Raw genomic sequence first — 24682 nt, 5'->3', positions numbered from 1 at the left:
AACCAGTGTCCCAATTAGCACCAAACTCCATGTGAGTTATGCTAAGCTTATCGTAGCAAAGCTAGTGATCATTTAGTGATTGGCGACACCTCTTCTTTTACTTCTACTCTTTTGGCCAAATTTCAGCTAAAAGAAAAGCCTACTAAATAAAAATCCAAAAGGTGTTAGCTAGCCAGAATTATCATCCTAATTTATATAGCAGTTAACTTGAGAAAGCTATTGCTAACATTAGCTGCTACCCTACCATAGTTAGGCCCTTTGCTCCTCTGTAACTTTTTGGTGATAAATGGTCACAAATGGCACCAAATAAACTAAGATGGCGACAGCTGAATATAAAACTTAAGGTTTCCAAATGTAGTCCACAAATTAAAGGTTGACTTGACAGCAGCTACGTCCAATGTTTATAAAAACTCTGAGTGGGTTCATGCTGGTGTGGCACTTTTTTTAACAGAGCCAAGCCAGTGGATTCCCACATTTCCAGCCTTTAAGCTAATGAGCTGAAGGCTGTGCCAAATGTCTCATAATGGTCCCTATTTCATCATCTAAAACCTATCATCAGCCTCTCATGACTACTGACTTTGTAGCCTGGACTTAGAGGGTTCAAGTGAAGTGAGGTTTCAGGTTTTTTAAACATTTAAATAATTCAAATGTTGTGTGATCAAACGCTGATTTGCAAGTCTGGCCTTTAACCCTTGGGCCCTTATCGTGTGTGTTTAGTTGAGTGAAGGTGTGTTGGACCTTGGTGGGAAATGCAGATGACACCTGCAGCTGTTTTTTTAATATCATACTCCACACTCCACCCCCTACACCACCTTTACGATCCCTCAGTCTGCATTGTAAAGTCCTGACTCTTAAACAACCTGCTGGTGAAGCAGATAAGAGTTTATTCTCAGATAGTCAGTGTTGACGTAGTAGAGTCATAATCATAGACCAATTTCTGAAAATGTGGAAGGAATACCACAACAATATTATGGTAAAAGAAAAGCTGGTTGTTTAAAGTCGGTTGATCTATCTTAAATAAAGTTATGACACTTTGGAGCAAACATGTCTCTTATGATTCAGAATCAGCTGATAAAATCTCACTAAATGTGTTCAACTAGTCCAAATCATTACATTTGATATGAGGCACATTCATCTGATGTTTTAAGATGTTACAAGTGAGAAATATGTATATACATGCTTCCTGACATGCTTCATGTTCAAACAGAGGCTGACTTCCTCTTCACATGTTTATTTTTAGTATGTTTAATGTGAAAGACACAAAGCTGAGCTGCTCAGTGAGCCCCCTGCTGGTGAAGTGACGACCTGTCAAATCAAAGACGGCCACAAAGATCTAATTCCTGCTTCCTTGTTCAAACTTCTGAAGATACTTTAAAAGTATGGATCAGTTAGTTAGCGCTGAGATCAAACTGCCTGGAAAGACTACTTTTAGACTCAAATCTGTAGTATTAAAGAAAATAGTTCCAAGTAAGAGTTAGACTTTGAAGTTGAGAGAGTGACTGAAGGAGCAGACATGGCAATATGCTTAAATAAATAAACTAAAGTGAAGGAACAATAAACTAGTGGCAAAAAGAATCACAATTTATTTGATTTAAAGAGTTAAATGTATTCACACAGTGACACACAAACATGATTTCTTCAGTCTTCAGAATCAAATCGTTTCAGGACAAACACACACACACACACACATCTGAATTATAAAATAAGGCAGCCAAAAACACCACACGGAGACGAAGACGAGTAAAGTTTGGAATGTTTGAGCGATGAATGAGCGCGTTTGAGTGATGGACATGACGAGTTAATGTGAGGATGAAATGAATGAATGACTGGAGGAAGTCTGGTGGAGCTGGATCTTTAAATCAAGCATCATCATGCCTTTTAGTTTCACCTATAATATTCACATCTCTTATAGTCAGTTAATATATTTATATAAATCTTTTATAAATTCAGTACGCTGAACCTGAGAGGCAGGAGAGAAAGACAGTGGTGGTGTGTTTTCTGAAGATTCGTTTGCTTTCTTTGTTTAGGACTTACAGAAAAAACTGAAAAGTCGTAGTCATGAAGGTCATTTGAGATAAGCTGCTGAAAGACGGTAAATAATGAACAGTAAACAGGAAGTAACTCGTGTTAAGTGTGCAACAAGAAATCAAATTTAACATGAAGAAAACAGGAAAACTTTAAGTCTTTTTTCGGACCGTTTTTGAACACGTTGGCGCTCTTCATCCTCTAGTGGCTGAAATTGGTATTACATTTTACGATTAGAAAATGAGGCCTGAAAACATGATTTTTCAAACTGACAACACTTGATGGTTTTAAGAGAACTTGTTATAAGTTGGAAAAAGAAGTTTGGCAGATGATTAATTGGCGGATGGATATTGGCTAATGTAAGAAAATGTGAGTTAAAAAAAATCTTGGCAAAACTTTCTTCTCCCTGATCTCACCCCTGGCTGTGAATTTAACTTAAGAAATCATCCATGGAAACAAGAACCGCTGAAAACAGCCGAGGAAGAAAACTTTCGTATGTAAAAGAAAACTTTTTTTCAGGCTTGTTTTTGGAAGTCTGGAGTTTGGAGGTTATCCTTTATGGCTATTTTTTGCCTTTAGCCGAAGAGAGACAGAATATGTAGATTGTAGAGAATGAAGAGAAGACATTTTTTTTGGTTTTGAGAAAAGAAACATTAAATTATTTTGCAAAGTGCAAAAAAATGAAAACACTATTTTTTTTCCAGGTGCATTTTTTGACATTTTTTCCACTTGTTTTTATTGGTGAAACATAAGTTTGATAAAGTGATAACAGTTGAGATAAGTAGGGCTGTTGAATATTGAATTGGCTCACCTTTTATAGGAAAAAAATTCACCTGAATCAGAAGAAAAAGAAGATCCCACTTTGGAAAAAGTCCAAAGAGTTTTAAGTCTTGGATGGCACAAACTTCAGGCTCATTGAGGAACTTTTTAGCACCGCTTCATAGAATTTAAAGAATGAATGAACTTGTGAGTATTTTGTCGCAGAAACATTTAGAAAAACTAGTTCTTCAGTAGTTAAAGGTGAAAACACGACACCCCTTCCTCTCCGCCTCTCAGGTCTTTAATATTTCAGTCTCGGTCTGATGTGTGATCAGAAGTAAGTAGCAGCATTCTCATTAAAACGAGAACTTTATGGTATCTGTTTTTAGCTGTGAATGGCTCTCTGCACCAAACCTGGACACACTTAGGATTATTTTTGGACATTATTCTTCAGTAAGACATTTCATGATCTCCCTGCAGCTGAGACACAGAAACCTCTATCTCCTCGTGTGCTGAACTTTTTGAGCTTAGTTTTCGGACATCTTGCGGATCATGTAGTTGAGGATTCCTCCGTGGTGGAAGTACGCCAGCTCCACGTCGGTGTCGAATCTCATCCTCACCTGGAATGTTTTCCCCGTGTCGAGCTGAGAGCGGAGGAAAGAGAGGAAACGTTAGATTGTGAAATCACAGCAGGTTATAAAAACGGTCTCACATCGTCCTTCACGAACCGTCACGTCTACAATCATCCGCGGTGTGAGCTGCTCCGGGATGATGATGGTGTAGCGCTCTCGGCCGGTCAGTCCCAAACTGTCTGCGGTGTTCCCGGGTAGATACTCCAGAGGGATCACACCCATCCCTACAAGGTTACTGCGATGGATCCGCTCGTAGCTCTCTGCTATGACAGCTTTGATACCCTTTAAAGAGAGGAAAGAGATCTTATTTCACAGAGCAACACAAACTGTTCATTAACTGAGAAACTCATCACACGACCTGAATACTGCAGAGATCTACAGGATACACTTTTTGTTATACTGGTTAAAATGATCTTTATGTCCCGACGGCAATCAATACATAATGTGTTCCTAAATAAGAGCGAAAAAAAGCTGCTATCTACAGCCGGAGTAAACCTGGGAAAACACCAACCAATCACCGTTTTTGTACCGCTTTCACTTGTACATGTTTAAACAAACAGTTTAAAAGAAGTTACAGCTCGTCCAAAACACAGCAGCCCGACTCCTCACTAGAACTAAAAAGAGAGAGCACATAACTCCTGTTTTAGCTTCTCTTCATTTGCTCCCGATAGATTTTAGAATTGATTTTTCTATTTTATTATTGATCCCAACACAGCGTTAATTTGAGGGAAGCTCTGTCTTTGATGCTTCGGTCTCATATTCTCAAAAACGCCCTGCCGCCCCCGCAGCTGTCCTAACGTCCCGTCACACTCAGGTACCAGAGTGTGACGGGACGTCGTATCTGAACTCGTATCTAATGTTTTTCTGTTAGATACGAGTTCACAGAGCTCCCCTCCTGTCGTGGAGAAACTGTTCATTTCAGAGATGAAGGGTGAGATTAACGAGGAGGAAAGTCTCTGCAGTTGAAGATTTTATGGTGATGGGATTACACCTCTTAGTCTCCAGCGTTTAGGTCTGCAAAATGCAATATGTATGATAATATTAGTTTGTATTCTATTGTGGTTTTGTTCTAGTTTTCTTTCATTTATTGAAATAATTATGGTTGGTAAACTTCCTTGATCTAATCTGATAAGAAAGATACATTTTTAATGACAAAAAAACCCATGTCACAGTTGAGCCGAAATGTCCAAACAATAAAAGCAGGGTAACTCAGGGAATTGATCAAATTGAAGCGGTACCCATCCCTTGTAAGATGTTGATGTTTGCAGAAAGAGCCGCTCTCTATCAGAGCTGTCGACAACAATAAGCGTCTCCTCACCAGCAGGAATGGACCCTTTGCCGCCCAGTCTCTGGAGCTGCCTGATCCGTACTCTTTCCCTGCGAGGACCACCAGAGGGACTCCGGACTGCTGGTACCGCTCTGCAGCATCGAACACATCCAGCTGCACAGAAACACGTGACCGTTATAAAACATGTGACAGCCAGAGAGGAAACTCAGAGGACTGAAACAGAGCCAGAGGAACAGACGGGCTGCGTGTGCTGACCGTGTCTCCGGTGGGCAGGTGGACGGTTTGAGGCGCCTGCTTGTTCAGGAACTTGTTGAACAGGCGGATGTTTGCGAACGTCCCTCTGGCCATGACGGCGTCGTTTCCTCGCCGGGAGCCGTAGGAGTTGTAGTCTCGAGGGTTCAGTCTGTCAAAAACATGCAGAAGATGATGAGGAAGAAAGCTTGACTTGAAGAACTGTGAATTAGTTCTAGCTGCTTTTAAGGAAACACCAGATATCTTATTATCGTGTTCAGCAGATTATAAATAAGCACAATAATCAAATTAATCTAGATTAGGCTGCAATGCTTTTATGACAGAGGATGATACTCTCTTTTTTCAGAAGAGCTGAGTTTCAAATAACGACTGTTTGCTGCCTCTCTGTTTATTTAGAGCTCACCTGACTGGTTTAAATTCAACACAGAGAGAAAGATGTAAACAAAGAGTGTGCTGTCACCCTCTGCCGGTGAGGTAGCGCGCTGCAGAGCTGCTCCGGGCGATATTTCCAGCAGGGGAGATGTGATCCGTGGTTACAGAGTCTCCCAGGTTCAGCAGCACGAAGGCGTCCTGGATGGATGTAGGAGGATGGAGCTGCATGGTCTGAAAACAGACAAGGTGACACAGAAACAGAATCAAACTAAAGTGGTTTAAGAGGTGTTTAAATACCTTTACCTTTTAATGGAGGAAATTATCCCAACTTTTTGAGCTGGCTAATTCCAGCACTGTGACGGCTCTAGTAATTCAATGTTAGTTGAGCAGTTGTGTTTGAAGGATGTATTGAGTTGTTTTTTTATTTACCAAACCATCAAAGAAAGGTGGAGACTTTATGTAGGTGGACATGTCGTCCCAGGTGTAGAGATTATCAGAGGGAGCGACCAGATCGTTCCAGCGTTCGTTCACTTTCTGCAGCAACAACACAAACAGACGTTTTAGTTTGTCTTCTTCGTGATGTCAGAGAGCATTTTTCATTTTAAAACAGCTGCAGGTTTCATCACCTCGATCTTCTCGTAGACTTCTTTAAACATGGAAGGGATGACAAAGGTCCTCTCCACCGCCTGGATCTCCTCCCGTGTTGGCCAGATGTCCCTCAGGAAGATCTCCCTACCCTCAGAGTTCACAGCTGCAAAGACGAATAAAGATGAATGATTCAAATTAAAGAAGAATGTTAGTCTTCAGTTTGTAAGAGGGAAATGTTGTTAAAACAAAACATACTTCAAAGTTTACATTGATGAAAATAATGGAAATGAGGAGCTGAGGGAACAGTCAGTCTTGTGTATGATCTGATTTGATGTTTATCAGGGACGGTGAGCAATGACATTATATATTCAGCGATAGAGGAAAAGATGGTTACACCAGATCTTGACCGTCTCTTCTTTCTATCTGCAGTCCCTCATGTAAGAGACACAACACGTACATCTGACATTCAGACTGAAGTGCATCCACATGAGTCATTTTTATATTCCCCTGCAAACCCTGGAGCTCTGTTTGAATGTCAAGACTTTCAGATCACAACATCAGAGGTTATTTTAATCCACAGAAACACTGCAGACGATACAGCTGTCGGACCCTGAAATATCTGACTTGTTTTTCTATTTCAGAGTTATTTTCCTTTTTCTTTATATGCTTGTTTTTTTACGATAATCCACTGAAACTATTTGTAAATTTCTGTTGGAACTTTAATTTGATTTTCAATCTGTGTTTACTCTTCATGTCTTCATAGAACTCTTGTGTTGATAATAAATGTACATGAAATAAAGCTACATTTTGCTCTCAGTGTGCTTCTCAATGATGCGCTCTCCCCGGATGATTTTCTTAATGAAGCTCACCGATTGGCTCTGTCTCAAAGTCTATTCTCACAGTGCCGGCGATGGCGTAGGCAATGACGAGCGGAGGAGAGGCCAGGTAGTTTGCTCGGGTGTTCGGATGAACTCTGCCTTCAAAGTTTCTGTTTCCTGAGAGGATTCCTGCAGCGACCAGATCCCCCTGAGAACACAAACACACAACAAACACACAACAAACACACAACACACCTCCAGTTAGAGAGCAGAATGAGGAAACACAATCAATGCATTTTATTTAGGCTCTACTTTTTATCTCTAAAGCTCGTAAAGTAAGATCGAGAACGAATAAAACAACGAAAGGTCACAGAGAAGAGAGATTACAGAAAGCTGGTTGGTACCTGTGTTATCGCCTCCACCACCGGCTCTGGGAGCGGCCCGCTGTTTCCTATACACGTCATGCAGCCGTAACCGACGACCTCGAAGCTAACAGGAGACACAGAAACATTTACAATCAGATCTGTGAATTATCTTTAAAGAGCTCTGGAGTGAAGGACTCATGGACTGAAGTAAAATATCATATCATGTGATAAAATGAGGAAAACAAAAATGTAAACATTTCTAAACTGAGTTTATTTATTTATTTATTATTCCTGATTGTAGGGGCTGCTGCAGCGCTCTCATGAATATTGAGTGCAGCTTTAAGAAAGTGTGCAGCGTTGTGGGAACAAGTGTCAATCATTAACCCTGCAAAGATCACATGACCACCATGAGGTCTGCTTGTGTGGAGCTGGATCAATGAGGTGTTGTGCTGGGTTTGAATATTTCACAACAGCAGAGCTTTAAAGTTTGTTGTAAAGTGTGTAGTGTGCAATGAAAAGAGTCCTACTGCAGATGTTGTCAGTTTTCTGCAATCAAGACTTCCAATTTTTACACATTTCTTCTTTCAAGTATATTTTTTGACACTCCTTTCCTTGCCTCCTTTCCTCCAGTGTCATCTTAGAGTGGAGCACAGGGGGCAAGCAGGAATCTAATTAAATGAGACGTAATTTTAAAGCTGTTTTAAAGAAATACGAGGTGTGACGTAGCCGCGTTTTATGATGTGGTTACTCAGCAGACATCTTCATCTTCCTCGTGAAGTGTCATGTGATATCAGGAGGCTGTATAGATATAAGCATACAGTCCTTATAAAGAGCATTACAGCCTGCAGCCTGAGCAAACTCCACCTGCTGACCACAGGGAGCTGCATTTCAGAGTCTATCTCAGCAGAAAACTTCAATAATCACATTTGAAATCATTCGTACAGAGATGAAGATGAAGATGTGTGGAGACCGCGGCCTGATTAAGTCTGTGCAGCTTACCCCAGTTTGAACAGGTAGTCCATGACGCCGCTCTCCTTCAGGTAGTAGGTGACCACTCCGCTGCCAGGCGACAGACTCGTCTTTATGTACGGCTTCATGCTCAGACCACACTCGATCGCCTTCTTTGCCAGGAGTCCTGAAGGGAGAGGAGTGACCTTTAATAACCTTGAATAGAACAAACTTACAAGATGATCCCATAAGATCACTATACCACATTCTTTATGTTTGTGGGAACGATTTCACAGGCATGAGATCTCTCAGAAACGTGCAAGGTCAAACGTGACTCCAGGACATCAACGTTGTGTAAAAGCATTCAATATCCGGTTGGTGACGCTCCCAGTCTGCCCTGGAATCATAAATACAAAACGTGTTTGATATTTACGATTCCAGGTCAGACGAGAGGATCAGACTCGGTCAGGAGCAGAAAAATACTTGTATTGACGCCGCACACGTGATTATTTAGAGGAATAAGCAACCTCCTCTGTCAGGGTGAAGACAGATACAGAAACCTGGGCTCAAGGTTTAAACCCTCGTCTGTAAGCGCTGTACGCTCACCTGCTCCCAGCATCACAGACGGGTTGCTGGTGTTGGTGCAGCTGGTGATGGCAGCAATGACCACCGAGCCGTGACTCAACGTGAACTCTTTTCCGTTGAACTGGAAGGGAACCGACGAGTTGTGACGCTCAGGAGGAACCTGGAAACCTTTGAAGCCTGTCTGCAGGTGTCACAGAAAGAGATGTGAAGTCAGGGACACAAGATCAGTGAAACCTCACAATATCACGCTTCCTGGAACTAAAACGTCCTGGTACTTCTGGTCCAAAAGCAACTTTTGAACCCTTGTCTCTTGCAGCAGAGAGTTCTGGTTCCTACCTTTGCTGCCAGACAGGCTTCGAAGTCGCTCTTCATTTCTGACACGGCGATCCGGTCCTGAGGTCTCTTAGGTCCACTGCAGCATGGAACAACAGTGCTAAGGTCCAGCTCCACGACCTGAGAGAGACAGAGACGGAGTAGCAGGAGTCGGAGGAAACGTGTTTGTATTTACAGAATAAGGTAACAGAGTGAGCATTCATTGATGTGTAATACCAGGAGGGAACACTAGGTAGAGCTTTGGCTTGGGGTGCAAACAGCCAACGCTGCAGGTGACTGTTACCCCCAATTCATGCTCCGTGTTGCATTACAGCTGCGATGCATGTTTGCTCCATCGGACAACACGCGCCCTGCTACACAGGACGCATGTTTGGAGCGTAGCACCAGTTCAGAGCAGTCAGGATCAGCTGGGTCCAGAATAGAGAGAGCAACATACAAACAACAGCTTACAGAGCCTTTTTATGGTTGAATTTCTGCTCATTTGGATAGCATTCCATTGCTTTTGTGCTTCAAACATCACCCAGTATGCTGCATAACTATAAAGTTTAGTTTTTTGAAGGTTTAGATGAGTCTAATATGAATAATTCTGCTCTACTTTGTTGTCCTGTTACCTTCTGACACAGTTATCATCTTAAAGTCCTGTTTTAGTCCACATGGATCACTGATCTGTGGCTGTTTGTAGCTTACATCCATAATCCATGAGTATTTCTGATCTATATGATCTTTTAAATGGTCGGGAGTCCGTATATGGCGTTTTATTTTGAAATTGAGCAAATTTTGCATGCGATCCTCGAGCCTGACTTCCTGTCCAGGTTGATCTTTTCAGTGCAGATTGACGCATGCTCCATCAAAAATAGACTTGAAGCGTATCTCTAACGGAGCGGCACAAGACGGAGCTGAGACGCACCACGGCTCTCCCTGTGTAAACATGAGCATTGTTAAGAATGGGAACGTGTTGGCCGTAACGCACTGCGCCGCATCCCGTATAAATTGGGGACGCCTAAAACACTTCTGATGTGCACATTTCTGGCATTTCTGCTTTTACTTTAAGAATTAAAATTGGTAGGGATTTAACTCATGAATATATTTGATTCTATTTCTTATCATGCTGCAAACTGCTGCTCAAAAAAAAAGTAAGAAAATCTGAACTTCCTGGTTCGCAGTTTCACTTGAAATCAGGATGTTTATCACATAAATACAAACAATGTTTTTAAGATTTTCTTTCTCCTGGTTTCTGATCTTTCTGATTCCCGATCCTCATTTTAAACACAGAGACTGTAAATACAAATCATTTTAAAGCTTTTTCAAATAACTGGTTCAAAGATGCAGAGTTTTGTGTTTTCATGCATCTCTCCATTTTTCATTTTCACAGATATCCATCCTTACACTCCCGACCATTTCTCTAAAATACAGAAATAGATCAGTTAAAGGGACATGTTAAAGATTTTGAGGACTAAATAAAGTAGAAGAAGTTGAAACTTAAGCTGCAGAAACGTGTAGAGACTGACCAGAGTAAAGTCTGGATCCTGGGAGACGTTGTTGTAGTCTCTGAACATGGACACAGCCTTCAGGTACTTTGTGATGTAGGCCAGCTTCTCTTCCTCTCGCCCTGAAAACATAAAAACACAAATCAGAAACTTAAATAAATTTTAATCTCGCTTTAAAGAGAGTAAGAATAACTCTGTGTCGGCTCACCGGTCTGCTCGAGGTACTGAATGCTGACGTTGTCCACAGGGAAGAATGCAGCCGTGGCTCCGTACTCTGGACACATATTAGCGATGGTGGCTCGGTCGGCGATGGACAGCTGAGCGACACCCGGCCCGAAAAACTCCACAAACTTCCCGACCACGCCGACCTGACGGAGGTGCTGAAAGGAGAAGAAGAGGAGGGATTATCTGTATATTCTCATGGTTTAAAACCTGTGAGGTGAAGGTGTGTCAGTCTGGTTATACCCACCTTAGTGACAGTGAGGACGATGTCAGTGGAGGTGATGAATTTATCGGGAGTCCCGCTCAGCTTGTACCCGACCACCTCAGGCAGCACCATGCTGATTGGCTGACCCAGCATCACCGCCTCTGCCTCGATACCGCCCACACCTGCAGGTTCAACCACAACATTCATTATAACTCCACAATTTATTAAACCATCAAATTATCTTCATTATTTACATGATGATACAGTTACAACATAATAAATGCAAATCCTAGATAGATAGATGGATCCCTGTAGGGGCCCTGTTTAGCTCAGCGATTGACTCACACCACAATTGCAAGGGCTGCAGGTTCAGATTTTTTGTGCTGTTGTGAGTCTGTGATGTTTAATTGGTTAGCTCTGATTCAACACTGTTTAACTGTAAAAAGCATTAACAAAAAAACAGCCTTGTGGCTCCAAAGAGAAGTGATGCAGAGGCTGTTTCTACAAAAATTCCCCAATTTGGGCGTGGACTTGGTCTAATGGTTAAGTTGTGCACCCATGTAGCTGATGGCCCTGGTTCGAATCCAGACTGCAGCCTCTCCCAGTTTCTTACACTATCCACTGTCCTCTCCTATATAAAATAAAGGTGTAAAAGCCAAAAAAAAAAAAAAAAGACATATATAACTTTAGAAAAAAATTTAAAAATCCCAAATTTGGAGTACATGCTGATCATTTTAATACCCCAAAATATGTGAAGGGCTCATTGTTTTAAACACCACAATAACCCTGCAGGCATTGCTATAGAGGTGTAAGTCAGTTAAAATTCAGCATAAATTATTTAACACAGCTTAACACAGGGTCATAGAGTCTGCAGTGTGTGTCTGCAGTGTGTCTACCACTAGCTCCAGCAGTCCTCCTTGCTGGTTCCTCATTGCTCTGGTGGAGTGGTTATATATGTCTACATACAACTTTATCTCCATTTGCTAGATCAACATACTGACAAACCACGGCGTGCTACCAGATGACATCATCACCTGTGCTCCTTTACATCCAGGTAGTAGAGCCTTAGAGCATTATGGCTTCAGATATTAATCAGAGCTACAGCTCCAGCTAGTGGAGGGTCCCTGAACTACTCAGACACAACATGTGACCGACACATTATTTCATTCACATCCCTACTTCCAGGCTTTATGCTAAGCTAAAAGTACCAATGTCACAACATGTACCTAAACCATGACACGCTGCAGTTTAAGGTTTCTACTTCTTCTTGACTCCTGTGTGATCACCGTCTAACTTCTTCACCATTGAATCCACAGCTGATTATCATTAAGCAGCAGACAGGGATGGGACTTGGTCTTACCCCATCCCAGGACTCCCAGTCCATCGATCATTGTGGTGTGAGAGTCCGTGCCCACGAGGCTGTCTGGGTAGAAGTACCCTTCATGTTTGAAGACCACTCTGGCCAAGTACTCCAAGTTGACCTGGTGGACGATCCCTGAACCGGGAGGAATGATTCGCATGTTCCTGAACGCCTTCGAGCCCCACTGAGAAGAACAGAGAGTATATTTACAGGTTAACAGATCTCTTCACTTCACAGATATTCAAACCTCTCACTGGTTTTTGTTTCATTTCAAACCTTTAAGAACTGAAATCTTTCTCTGTTACGGTCAAACTCCAGGTCCTGGTTTTTCTGGAGGCTGTCAGACCTGAAGGGAAGAAGGAAGAGGGTTTCAGTCACTTAACAATGCAGCAAAGTGAGGTAATGTTTCTGTATTGAATTTGGCCGTGAGCGTGATCGAGTGTGCGTAACAGGACCGCCTCTTACTTCCTGTTGAAGTCCACTTGGATGGAGTGATCGATGACGAGGTCAGCAGGACAGACTGGATTAATCTTCTCTGGGTCCCCGCCGAGCTTCATCACTGCATCTCGCATCGCTGCAAAGTCCACCACAGCAGGGACGCCACTGCAGATTCAGGAGACATGACACAATCACAGTTATCTTTACAGTTAGTGGAGGAGTCGTACGTTAACATATTTTCAAGCTTTGCAGGTAGAAAAAGTTTTAGAAGTGTAGATGCTGTCAGCTGCAAAAAAACCTGTACAAGGGAGATGCCTGATCTTTAAGCACAAACAGTTATTATAACGCACTCTTTAAAGCCACCGGACTTCAGCTCAGTCACAAAACAATCATTTCACCCTGCAGAACAAAGGAGTTGCTGTTCCTCCTCGTCTGCCTTAACGTGTCAGTCTGTTTGTGTTCTAAACAAAATCCTGAACCAGGATTAGTGCAACAAAGAAAAACTCAAAAACCAACCAGAATCTCTGACTTCCAGTGAGGTTAAATTACTGTTTTTGTCAATGGAGCGATGCAACATCTGTTTCTGGTTTAAAAAAAGGGATCATGCACTTTTTCTCTGCGGGGGTCCTTCTGTAATTCGTTCAGGCAGAGGAGCTTCAATCTGAGCCTGTTAGCAGGAAACAAGAACTTTGCATGAGAGATTACTCTGCAGCCAGAACTTTTGATAGCTATTATTCATTTAAGTCTTTAAAAACAGGGCCTAGATTTTAAAAAGCACGCCTCTCATGCCAGAAGTACCCACTGAGTAACAGAGGCCCTGTTATAAATCTGCAGTCTTAAGGACGAGACGACCCTCAGGGTGATTTTCAGACTGGAAGAAGATCCTCCATGATCACAGGAAACGTTTAAAATCTGTTTTCATGAAATGAGTCACACACCACATGACCACTTTGACCTTCATGTGTAAAACTGATCGATTTTCTGACACACGTAAAGAGAAGAAATGCAGCGCCCACATACGTGAAGTCCTGCAGTATGACGCGGGCCGGTCTGAACGGGACCTCCACAGTCTGAGTCTGGGTTTCCTTCCAGTTCAGGATGCGTTCAACATCTGAGCTCTTAACCAGGAACTCATCACAGTTCCTGACAGCGGACTCCAGGAGGACCCGGATGGAGTAGGGCAGACGGTCTGAGGAGACGGACCATGAACACACAGGAGTATGAACATAAGACTCAAACGTTTACACAACGCTGACAGTAAAGATGTTTTTGTTTTTTTACCATATCTGGGATCTCCGAGTTTGGAAAGATTGTAAAACTGCAGGGTTGGATCATCTGCGTCCAGAGACTCAACTATATGTTGAAAAGGATTCTTCACGGTCGCAGACATCCTCCTCTATGTGTCAGGAAAATCTGAAGAGAGGAGATAAAATAACAAAGATGAGCCTGATTCAAATCAAACAATCAACAGAGGATTTCTGACCTGATCTTCTGATTTCTGGTTCCACTTTTAGTCCTATTTTTATATCAATATCTTCTTTTAGTTGCGTTAATATGTGAAAAATGTACTGGTGTGATACAGTATTATACATACAAAGAGTTACAAAGTTATCCAACATTTTCAAAACAAACAAACAGACCAAGGAAAGAAGAAAAAAGTAAGACATAAAAAAGAACGGAAGTGTCCCACAGGGGTCCATACTAGGCCCAATATCTTATAAGCTGGATCAATAATTGTGCTGCATTGCTACTGGTTTAAATTCATTGTTATGCAGATAACACCATTAAGTTAGCTTCTGCCTAATCCATACTGAGAACTTTAAAGGAGTTAAAGTCTGTTTCTAAAGTTTAAAGACGACACCATAACGTACACTTCTACCTCACACATATCAATCAATCAATCTTTATTGATATGGCGCCGAAACCCAACAAATGTTATCTATAGACTCTTTCCAAACAGAGCCGGTCTAGACCATACTCTATGTTCTGTTATTAACAAAGACCCAACATCAAGACAGGATAAGATCCAGTTTAGATACTTACAAAGAAACTCAAAATTCTGACCCTCTTCTGTCATAAAAATTCGGTTTTACGTTATGTCTGCTTTAAGTTTCTGCATTCATCATCGCATCATGTCTAAAAGGAATTGATTTGCTTCCTTAACTGCACATTTTCTTTATATGTTTTTATAACCTGCTTCGTCTTTACGCTCCGGTCTGCCTCCTCAAACTTTAACACATAACCGATCATGTGTGTCCTACTTCTGCCCTCTTTAGTAAAAGTGCTTTTAAAGTTATTGTTCCCTCCTCTTGGCTTGAGCTGCAGAGTCACTTTAGATTATTTTATAAGCATTGAAGATTATAAACAGGATTAAGGATTATTTGCAGGCTGGAGGCACATGTTCTGTTCCTGAAAAATGCTTAGTCATTGTTTGTTCCTCTACATGAAACTTTTTTCCTCTGCTCTCTCTCTGGGCGGGACTTTGTGGTGTATATCTTTTTTTCATCTTGGTGAGATAAAGCTTGAAGGAAAGAGCAGAACAAGCTCTCTTGAATCTGAAAAAGATGCACGTGAGGAAGACGAAATCAAACAGGGCTGTGAGTGTTTACTGAGAGTACAGAGGTTTAATTAAAAGTCTGGTTTACAATGAGGAGTCTTTACACAGTCAGAGAGGAGATAGATAAACATCCAGTCCACGTGGGCAGGTGGACCTGGGGGTTAGTGAACTATCAGTCCACATTTTACAAGCTTTACATAACGAATGACTCCTCAGCAATCTGACAACACTTCAAAAACAACATAAGCTGCGGTTTAATCTTCATCAAGCGGTGATGAAGTTTAAAGGAGTGACTCCAGGAGACGGTGATTGAATGAGAGGTGTTTCCTCGAGAGGCGTTAACTGTGTGAGAGGTGAAGGGATGAAAAAGGAGCGCGCAACTGGGAGAACATCCTGAATAGCCACATACTTGGCAGGCTGAAGCTCGGCTGCAAAGTGCAAAGTCAGTTTGTGCACATGTTTGGAATCACTTCTGACAGAGTGTGACGACTCTCTCTTGAATACAAGCTCAGTTTATTACAGTGTTACAGAAAGAGTTTGACCTTTTTCAACTGAAATACATCTGAAAATAATAAAGCTGAAACTGACAAAAGTCTCCTTTGAAAATGTTTTCAATCTAATTATGTTGCTGCACAATAAGTAAGTTGAAATTTTTTCAAAATCGCAAAATAACAAACTTTTTTCCAGAGGAAAGCTCTTCTATTTACTTCCATCTGACTCCTTTATTTTTGTCTTTTTCTACCTTTTTTCCTTCTTTCTCTTTTATCCTTCTGTATTTTGTTTTTATGATTATCTCAACTATTTTATCAGACTAAAATATTCTGACAACATCATATCTTTGTGCCTCTTTTGCTTCCACCCTTAGCTTAATGTTTTATTGTGAAAAACTTGTTTAAAAGCATCTAAAAGTAATAAACTAAAGGTTACTGAACGCTCAGACTTCCGGTTGCAACCGGAGAAATCTGAGCGCCCTTTAGGCCTGCATTAAATGACAAGAACACCTAATGTCTGATGACGTGTATGAGTATTGAGCGATATATGTTGCTTGACTCCCTACTGTTCTGTTTTAATTTGTAATTGTTTTTATTATAATCATTATATTCCTCACATATATTTTTTATTTTGTGTTATTTTATTTTAATTGAATTTGATTTTTGTAAAACACTTTGTAACCCTGTTTTGAAAAGTGCAACATAAATAAAGTTTATTATTGTTATTATTAAATGTGTCCCTCATTGTGAATATTACATTAACAACCTTGTTGCTGGCTGTCTTGTTTGCTTCAGTAGCTCATAAAGAGGCTCCAGTATCACTTTTTATCTATTTCACAACCTGTTATAGACTCCTCACGGTGCATTTCAATGTGCCTTTATTAAAATAAATGCATTTTTACACTAAGATATTCTGCAGTTTTGTTTATTAAATTACAAAGTAAAAGCATGAACATAATTTCATCTCAGGGAAACCAAACCAAGATGCAGTGATACATACATTAATCCTGCACCATACCTTTTTTATGGGCGTGGTTTTATTCTTTAGTTAATCAGTTCACATGTTTCATCTTCCAATGATTGTTGGAAGGGATTTCACTACCCTATAGAAGTCATTTAAAAGCAGTTAAAATCTTATATACGAGTATTTTATTGTTGATGTTGAGAAGACTTTATTGTTAGAGGAAATATATTGACATTAATCAGAGGTGAGGTTTCAAAAGTCACTTTTAAAGGCTCATTATCAACAAAAACTAACCCATACTTTCTACTGAAAGTCCCTTGAATAAGTTTATTCCGAACTAAACTAGTTTCCTCTTACCAAACTAGTTGAGAAACCTGTGAAGATAATCCTCCTCTGTGCTTCATTCATATTTCTAAAGCTGCATTTCAAACCCTTTGACCTGACTTGGCCTCTTTCTGACGTAAGTTAGCATGAGCTAACCTGCTCAAACTTCAACATTGACACACTGTTATGGTTTTAAATGAAGGCAAAGATCAAACCAACATACTCAGAGACATAAAAGCTGCTGGATAAAGCGTATAAAACATGATTATCACAGTGCATGTAGGTATAAGGGTCATAAATGTGACAGTCAGAGAGAGCTAGCTCACAGCTGAGCACAGAGGAGTTCTGCTACGTCAGCTAGCTTCATCACGCAAACGTAAAGCCTTTAATAAAGCAGTCGGTTTAATCTCGGCGGGGTTTGATAACTTACTTCAATGTGCAGCAGAGGACCGCCGTGTGTTATCGACACTCTGTCAGCAGCTAATCACACACTCCGCTCTCTCTCCTGCAGCTCCGCGACACTTCCGCGTCCTGAAGCAATAACAGACACATTTCCGGGTTTCCTTCACAATAAAAGCACATACAAGATTATAAGGCAGCGCTAATTGTAAAAATAAAGAAGATATATAATTACATTAATGAAAAATAACATCTATTGAAAGACAATCCAAATTAATATTCATAATGTTCATGATATCAATAACTATATTATTTTATTTCAAGTTATTTTAAGGTAAGAAAGCTATTTTCCCATTATAATGGATTAATATATCTCAAGATACCAAGGCTTGTTTTCATGTGATAAAGGAATAATCTCCTGGCATTTTAGAAAACAAAACAAGACGCTGGTCACATTTATAGGCGAGACTATGACATGCCTTGTTGCCATGCTGCATAAGTTATAACAATCAAAGAGCTCTAGAAAACGACCAGAAATGACTCGTGATCACGGGAAATTGAGTAAATAATGTGTGTGCATGTCAGCTCTTGGCTATTTTCATTTTTCACTGGGATGAAAACTAGAAATGAAATATTAAGGAATAATATTAACAGGCAGATTTTTTCTTTTTTTCTTTCTTTGGTGGTTGCATTCCATTGAACTTTATCTTCTGGCAACAATGCAATAATCAGCACAATGTTTTTTCACAAGTTCGAATTGTTTACAGGAAATAAAGTAAGAATCAACACCAGTGTTTGAGTTTAGTTATGTATTAAATCTATATAATTAGTTGTATTGTTGCATTATGAACCTTTTGGGTCTCTTTTGTACTGTCTCTCTGTGTTTTTGTAGATTTCTTTGTATTGTATAGGCCCTATCTGTTGACATGCATTGCAAATGCATTAGTTCACTTACCTCATACTACATGCAAAAGCTGGTATCAATACACACACACACACACACACACACACACACCCACACACACACACACACACACACACACACACACACACACAAAAACATATATATATATATATATATATATATATATATATATATATATATATATATATATATATATGTATATATATAATTTAGTTGAGAAATAACTGAGAAGTGATTAAGTTAAACACTGTGCAGTAGACACAGTATTTTAAAAAGGATAAATAAATGGTAACAGTGATAATAATATTCATTTATACTAAAATAACCCCAGACTTCAAATGTATTCCTCATTCCTCAAATTTATTGCACTTTTTATTCCCAGTTAATTGAATTGCTATTTGTTTAAATTATTAAAAGAGTAGGTTGAAATTAATCAATTAATGTTTATACTTTGATCATTCTTAATCTAGGTTAGTCTTCTCAGTAAGAGTGACAAACTGTTACAGTCTGAATTTTAACATCTGCATGCAGCTCACAGAAACAGCCACTAGATGGCAGTGCTGCAGCAGATGTTGCAGCAGTTGTCGGCTGCAGCGGTTTCACAGAGCTACAGTAAAGTAAGAAGGTGCTGAGTGTTGACCTTTGACCGGATGGTGCTGCTGCAAGGAGGCCCAGACCCAGAGAGGTGTACAAATGTCAGGCATCAGTTCAATGTCTCTGTTTGACTGCAGCACCAGTGTTGTACAGTTTTGCCCCCTGTCTGCTTTGTAAAAATCAAATTATACTGAATGTTTCACATGTTTTCCATTCAGATTGACTGATCTCTTCAATACTTATTTCCATCTCTCCCTAGAAACTGCTGAAACGGTCTCCCTTTGTGGATGTGCCTCTGGCTGGAAATGCTGTGTTACATCAATGGGTTCCGTGCATTCGCAATTAATACATGCAAGGATCACATTCAGGCTTCAAAGGCTCCTGTTCTGAGTAGTTTTCTAGCTGCCTCAGCTCATCCTACAGCTCTGGATTTAAAAAGTTCTATCATCCTATCTTATTCATATTGTTAAATACATTTTAGAAATTCATATTACATTTACCCCTGCATGGCTCACTACAAGCTGTCAGCGTGTGTGAGCAGCATGTTATGTCTAAACTCCTCTGTGTCCTCTGTGTCCTCTGTGCTTTAATGTCAGACTGAGAGCGGACAGGAAGGTGACAGAGTGACTGACAGCTCAGTCTGTTCCTGAGACTGAGACATTTTCCATCCAGCTGCACAGTCTACACTGACAATGCACAGGAAAACACACACACACACACACACACACACACACACACACACACACACACACACACACACACACACACACACACACACACACACACACATACATACATACACACAGTCTAAAACTGCAGAGGGGGCTCGGTTCAGACAGCACGCTCTGATTGGCTGTCTAAGGATTGTGGGTGTGGTTAAAGCAATATGAATTAATTTCATAAAATATGTTTATAACATCCAAAGACTGGCAAATACCACCAGTATCTACCACTAATTGTATTTGTACATTCTTACAGTTCTTACAGTGTATAACTCTTACCTTATATCATGCAAAACCGCTGCTCCTCACACACTGGAAGCAATAAATAAACATTTCTGAAATGTAACGTTTTAACTTATCTAAATGATATCTTTATTTGTTTAGATATGAATCAATCAAAAATAATTTAAAAATATAACTTAAGAATAAAATGCATAAATATTGCAAAAATAAATAGAAAAAAGTATAATGAATACATAATTAATTGAAATAGTTAAATTTGGTAATTAATAAAAAACTATTTATCAGCAAATATAAAAAAAACAGTAAAAGTGTAACTTATCAATAAATAGAAAAAGGATATGGTGAGTAAACAAATAACTACAGAAAAATAAGTTAGAAAAAGTAATAAATACAGTTAGTTACCTTCTAAAAGTGTTATAAATAAAAAACAAAACAAAAAGATAGATGGATGGATCAACAAATAGATAAATATGTGAAATTGAAATAAAAAAGAAGAATATATAAAGATAAAGAATGGTTATGAATAAAATACTAAAAACATTTGTAATAAATAGAATGAAGTAATAGATACAAATAAATCAATTCATTGAACTGAAATAAATCTATAAAAATTGATTAATAAATAAATAAATACAAGTAAGAAAATAATAAATAAAAAGCTCACATAATTTAATCACGTAAATAAGTTAGAAAGTAAAATATAAGAATAACAACGATTTAATAAATCAATAATTTGAATGTCAAAAGTTGCAATTATAAGAAAATATTAATAAATGTAAAAAATGTTAATAAAGTTACAATTCAGAACAATGAAATCAATTAATAAAAACAGACACATTAATATACATTTCATGTTTGATTGACAGAAACCTTAGAAAATTAATATTTTGTTTAAGATTAAAAACTCTTATCTCAAACACAGGATCAGATCAGAGCGACACAGCAGAGAATTCTGGGATATTTCACCCCTCATTGGAACGCACACTGACTCAGATAGAGGTTGACGTCACACCAGCTCCACAATTATTCACTCAGCCTGCAGACACACACTCACACACTCACACACTCACACACACACACACACACAAACACACACACACACACACACACACACACACACACACACACACACACACTCAGGAGCCTGATAAAGGACGGTTTCTGCATGAAATGATTTGAAAGACCACGCTGGACTCGGGACAATCTGACCGTTACATAAACACGCTTCAGTCCCTTTGGTCACAGAAAAACACTGTACCTTGTACATCCTCAGAGGTTAAAGGTCACGCAGGTCCAAAGGGGGAAACATTTGAGATAAACATGTCTCTGATTCACACCAGCCTCACCACAAGCACTGCCGATGATGTGTGGACACATGATGATGTACACAATTTGCACATACGTATTAAAGGTGTGGTTTGACTTCATTATCATGACTCTGGCTCCATATTAGCAGTACATCAGCACCTGACACGGGGCATGTTGTTAAACAGGAGGAAGTGTAGACATGTCTTTCATCTTTAAACACCACCAGTGTTCCTCATTCTTCTTTTATTTCACTGTTTCGTTTGTGTACATTCGTGACTCTTATGCATGCTCTGCATAACTGGCAGGACCGGACACATCACAGCAGGCAGAAAGGAAAATCAATCAGTCATCAGTCATCAGTCATTAGACTTTCTGTCAGGAGGCCATGATGGTGTAAGGCATCCAAGATGTGGCCCTGATTGTCATTCAACTTGACACATCACATGGGATAAAATAACCGTTTCTAAAGGCGGATTGAAAATCCTAAGACTACCAGATCAGGCCACAATCGTACTTACAATATGGGGTCAAACCTTAGCATAAGGTCAGGAATCCATGCATTTCTTTTTGTTTTTTAATTGTGTGCTATTTTGTCCCTTTCGGCACACCATAGCTAAGCTGTCGCATTATCTTCCTGTTTCCTGCTGCTGCTGTGATGAAAAATAACGACTCCTTAATAGTAATCTGCACTTTTTCATCAAACTGAATTGAAATATCACTGAAGTACTTTGTGTTTGATCTACCACCTACGAGCTAAGCATACAGGACCAGCTAACCAGACTGATGTCAGCAGGTAACCTCATCTCGAAAGGTGTCAGAGCAGATTTCAGGTGAAGTATTTCCGTGTTTTTAGATAATTTCTTAAGGATTAAGTCTTGGTGCAGTTCTGACCGGCTCATCAGTTTATTTTTCATTAACATCACATTCTTCAGTTTTTAACACCAAAAGTTATTGGAACTATCTGGTGTTTGTATCTCCCTGTCCCATTAAAGTTACTAACCATAGACCTTTCTGGAGTCCCTGAGCTCCCTTGTCTCGTAGGTTCCTCTGGATCCAAGCCCTAATATTCATATGTTATTATGGTAACCATCTTTGTATCACAGTTGTTGCAAAAGTAACATGATAAATGGAAATCATGCAACATTTGAAGTCAGAGAACAAAGAGTTAATAATCCGCTGCATGATCTTCTTTCTTGTAGGATTAAAACCCTATATTCACACACGCTGACACACAAACAGAGCAGCGAGCTGTTGTCTCTCCCTCAGGGCGGCTGCAGTCCTTATGCTGGAGGTTTTCATCCAGCTGTGATTTTCTCTGACAGGTGAACTGACTCATTCCTGCCCGACGCCAAAATAACCTCTCAGCACGCTCATGCGTTCATGCAAACACACAAACAACCGCGCACAAACATCCTCAACCGATCCTGACCTTTGGATTCAGGTCTGTCTGCATCGTGTCTGAGAGGAACTGCTCCATCCAGCTCTGATTAACAAGGTTTGAGACCTCTTTGTCCCAGCTCACCCTCCACTCAGAAATATTACATCATCCGTCTTTCTTTCAATTACAGCACACAGCTCTCCTCTTCCTCTTGAATCCATAATCAAATCAGAAACCCGGCCCACAAGCCAGGGAGCGTGTGCATGTTTGAGTTCAGGAACAAAAGGAGGTCTCACCTGCTTCAGAGATGGATTTGTTACTGAGCTGTTATGGTTTCTTAAGGTTAGGGTTAGTGTGAGAGGATCTAATGCACGACCTGAAACCTGCAGTATGTCCAGCAGGGGGCGACTCCCCTAAAAACAACCTGAAAACTTCCTTGTTCAGTGTTTGAATGAACTGAAAGAATCTACAGAATCATTTTAAAGTATCTTTATTTTGTAAATATCCTGTTTTTATTTTGTTTAGTTTTTTAGATTCTTTAAAATTACAGATGCACCTCGCTAACTCAGTCATGTTGCGTGATAACTCAGCAATTGCTAACCTCTTACTCCTTAATACCTGTGGCACTGTGGTGTAACTTAAGATGTGTCAGTGTTCGGTTGCACCATGAGGACATCAAGTTCATCTTAACTCATAAAGCGTGGCATCCAAATGAACTGAAATATCTTTGAAGAATTGACATTTTTACTCCATTCGGCCAATCAGTGAAAAGCTCTTTTCTTAACTAAACGTTTTCAGACCGCAGGGAGTTTTTCATGCTTCCTAATGTCAGACTTTAAGTGACCTAAATGCACAGAAATTGGTTGAAAACAAGAGCCAATGCAGTCCCACCATCCGCCACTTTTAAATCTCTCTGTAAACATAAATAACAGTTGGTTAATGCTCTGAAAATTGCTTAAAAGAAGAGGAGAAAAACTTCAACAAATGGGCCTTCGATGAAGTCCAGGCTTTATTTCGTGTTTATGTGACAGAGGAGATACAATATGATTTTGACACAAAGCTTAACGTCAAAATATTTCCCTCTACACCGTGATGTAGAGCCATGAGAAAATAAAGAAACTTAAACAAGACTACAAAAAAATTAAAACACTACAACAATCAGAGCAGATCTGACTGAAAACTAGAGGTATGCTACGCTGGATGCTATCCTCGGCCACAGAACAAGAATATTGCTTTACATTAGTGTATTCCTGCATAAATAATTTGATCACATGACACAAAATAGAACATAATTGAATGTCTCCTTATATCAATAAACCCAATCACACTCAAACACCCACTTCTTCCACCAGGTTTTCAGTCATGTGAGTGATGTTGCTCTTGCAAACGTTGGCCATCTGACGTCACTTTCAGGTTCATATCAGCCATCAGATAGAAAAATATCCCCAACGTTTTAGTTCTCTGGGAACTCCCTGCTGTGAAAAGTTTCTCTCCGAAAAGTACCGAGAACTATTTGTTCCAAAAACACCTTTTGTTGATGTGCTGACTCTCATACCTGATTATCTCTAATAGCAACATAAAGGGCTTAAAATGGCAACGCATTATAAAACTGCTACAACATACGTTAGCATGGTGATAAAATCATTTTTGCTTGCAGGGAATGAAAGCAGGAATACAGATCAAAGTCTTCACGTGTTTCATTAAAATGGAAATAACATACTTGATCTATTTGTGAGAAAGCCAGCTGTACTTCACTTCTCATGGGGAATGAGCCTGCTCACCTAAAGTAACACTGTGCATAAACAATCGTTCCTTGGGCGGGAATGAATGACGTGCTGTTCTCGTTCTTCAGTGTACCATCATAATAATGTTGAAGCTGTTAATCTATGACAGAATTATACCAAACACATCTCCTGTCATTATTTGGGGTACATGGTATCCACCCCCCTCCTCTCTATGTCTTCTGTTCTGGGGTCACCCAGAAGGTCAGTCAGTGTCACCTCCCTTAACCAGTTTAACCAATCATCTAGAACCAGCTGGGACCCCCTCTCCATCCCAGGACCACACCCCCTCCTCCCAGGCTCCTAGCCTCCCAGCCTC

General features: G+C 40.0%; 1 protein-coding gene across 1 annotated transcript; it reads right to left on the bottom strand.

Moving 5' to 3' along the window:
* Positions 1-1560: 1560 nt before the first annotated feature.
* Positions 1561-19985, bottom strand: aco1 (aconitase 1, soluble). Its single transcript, XM_034676530.1, has 22 exons — positions 19933-19985; positions 17444-17576; positions 13959-14090; positions 13698-13866; positions 12705-12842; positions 12516-12585; positions 12240-12423; positions 10922-11061; positions 10661-10832; positions 10474-10574; positions 8969-9085; positions 8654-8813; positions 8099-8234; positions 7139-7223; positions 6786-6942; positions 5955-6079; positions 5758-5862; positions 5417-5559; positions 4960-5107; positions 4735-4857; positions 3513-3698; positions 1561-3428 (listed from the first exon to the last, which is right to left on the bottom strand). The coding sequence occupies exons 3-22, from the start codon at positions 14065-14067 to the stop codon at positions 3312-3314; spliced, it is 2685 nt and encodes an 894-aa protein (XP_034532421.1). The 5' UTR covers positions 14068-14090; positions 17444-17576; positions 19933-19985; the 3' UTR covers positions 1561-3311.
* Positions 19986-24682: the final 4697 nt, after the last annotated feature.

This window comes from Notolabrus celidotus, chromosome 23, assembly GCF_009762535.1.
Source record: "Notolabrus celidotus isolate fNotCel1 chromosome 23, fNotCel1.pri, whole genome shotgun sequence".
NCBI lineage: Eukaryota > Metazoa > Chordata > Actinopteri > Labriformes > Labridae > Notolabrus > Notolabrus celidotus.
This window is presented reverse-complemented; position numbering and strand designations above follow the sequence as displayed.

Excerpts from the sequence above, each read along its gene's own strand:
- aco1 (XM_034676530.1), bottom strand. The coding sequence starts at position 14,067 with ATGTCTGCGACCGTGAAGAATCCTTTTCAACATATAGTTGAGTCTCTG. Across the intron at positions 12,843-13,697 it reads GTCATACTGCAGGACTTCAC|TGGCGTCCCTGCTGTGGTGG; the intron begins GTATGTGGGCGC and ends CTGAATCTGCAG. Across the intron at positions 9,086-10,473 it reads AGGATCCAGACTTTACTCTG|GTCGTGGAGCTGGACCTTAG; the intron begins GTCAGTCTCTAC and ends TGTCTCTCTCAG.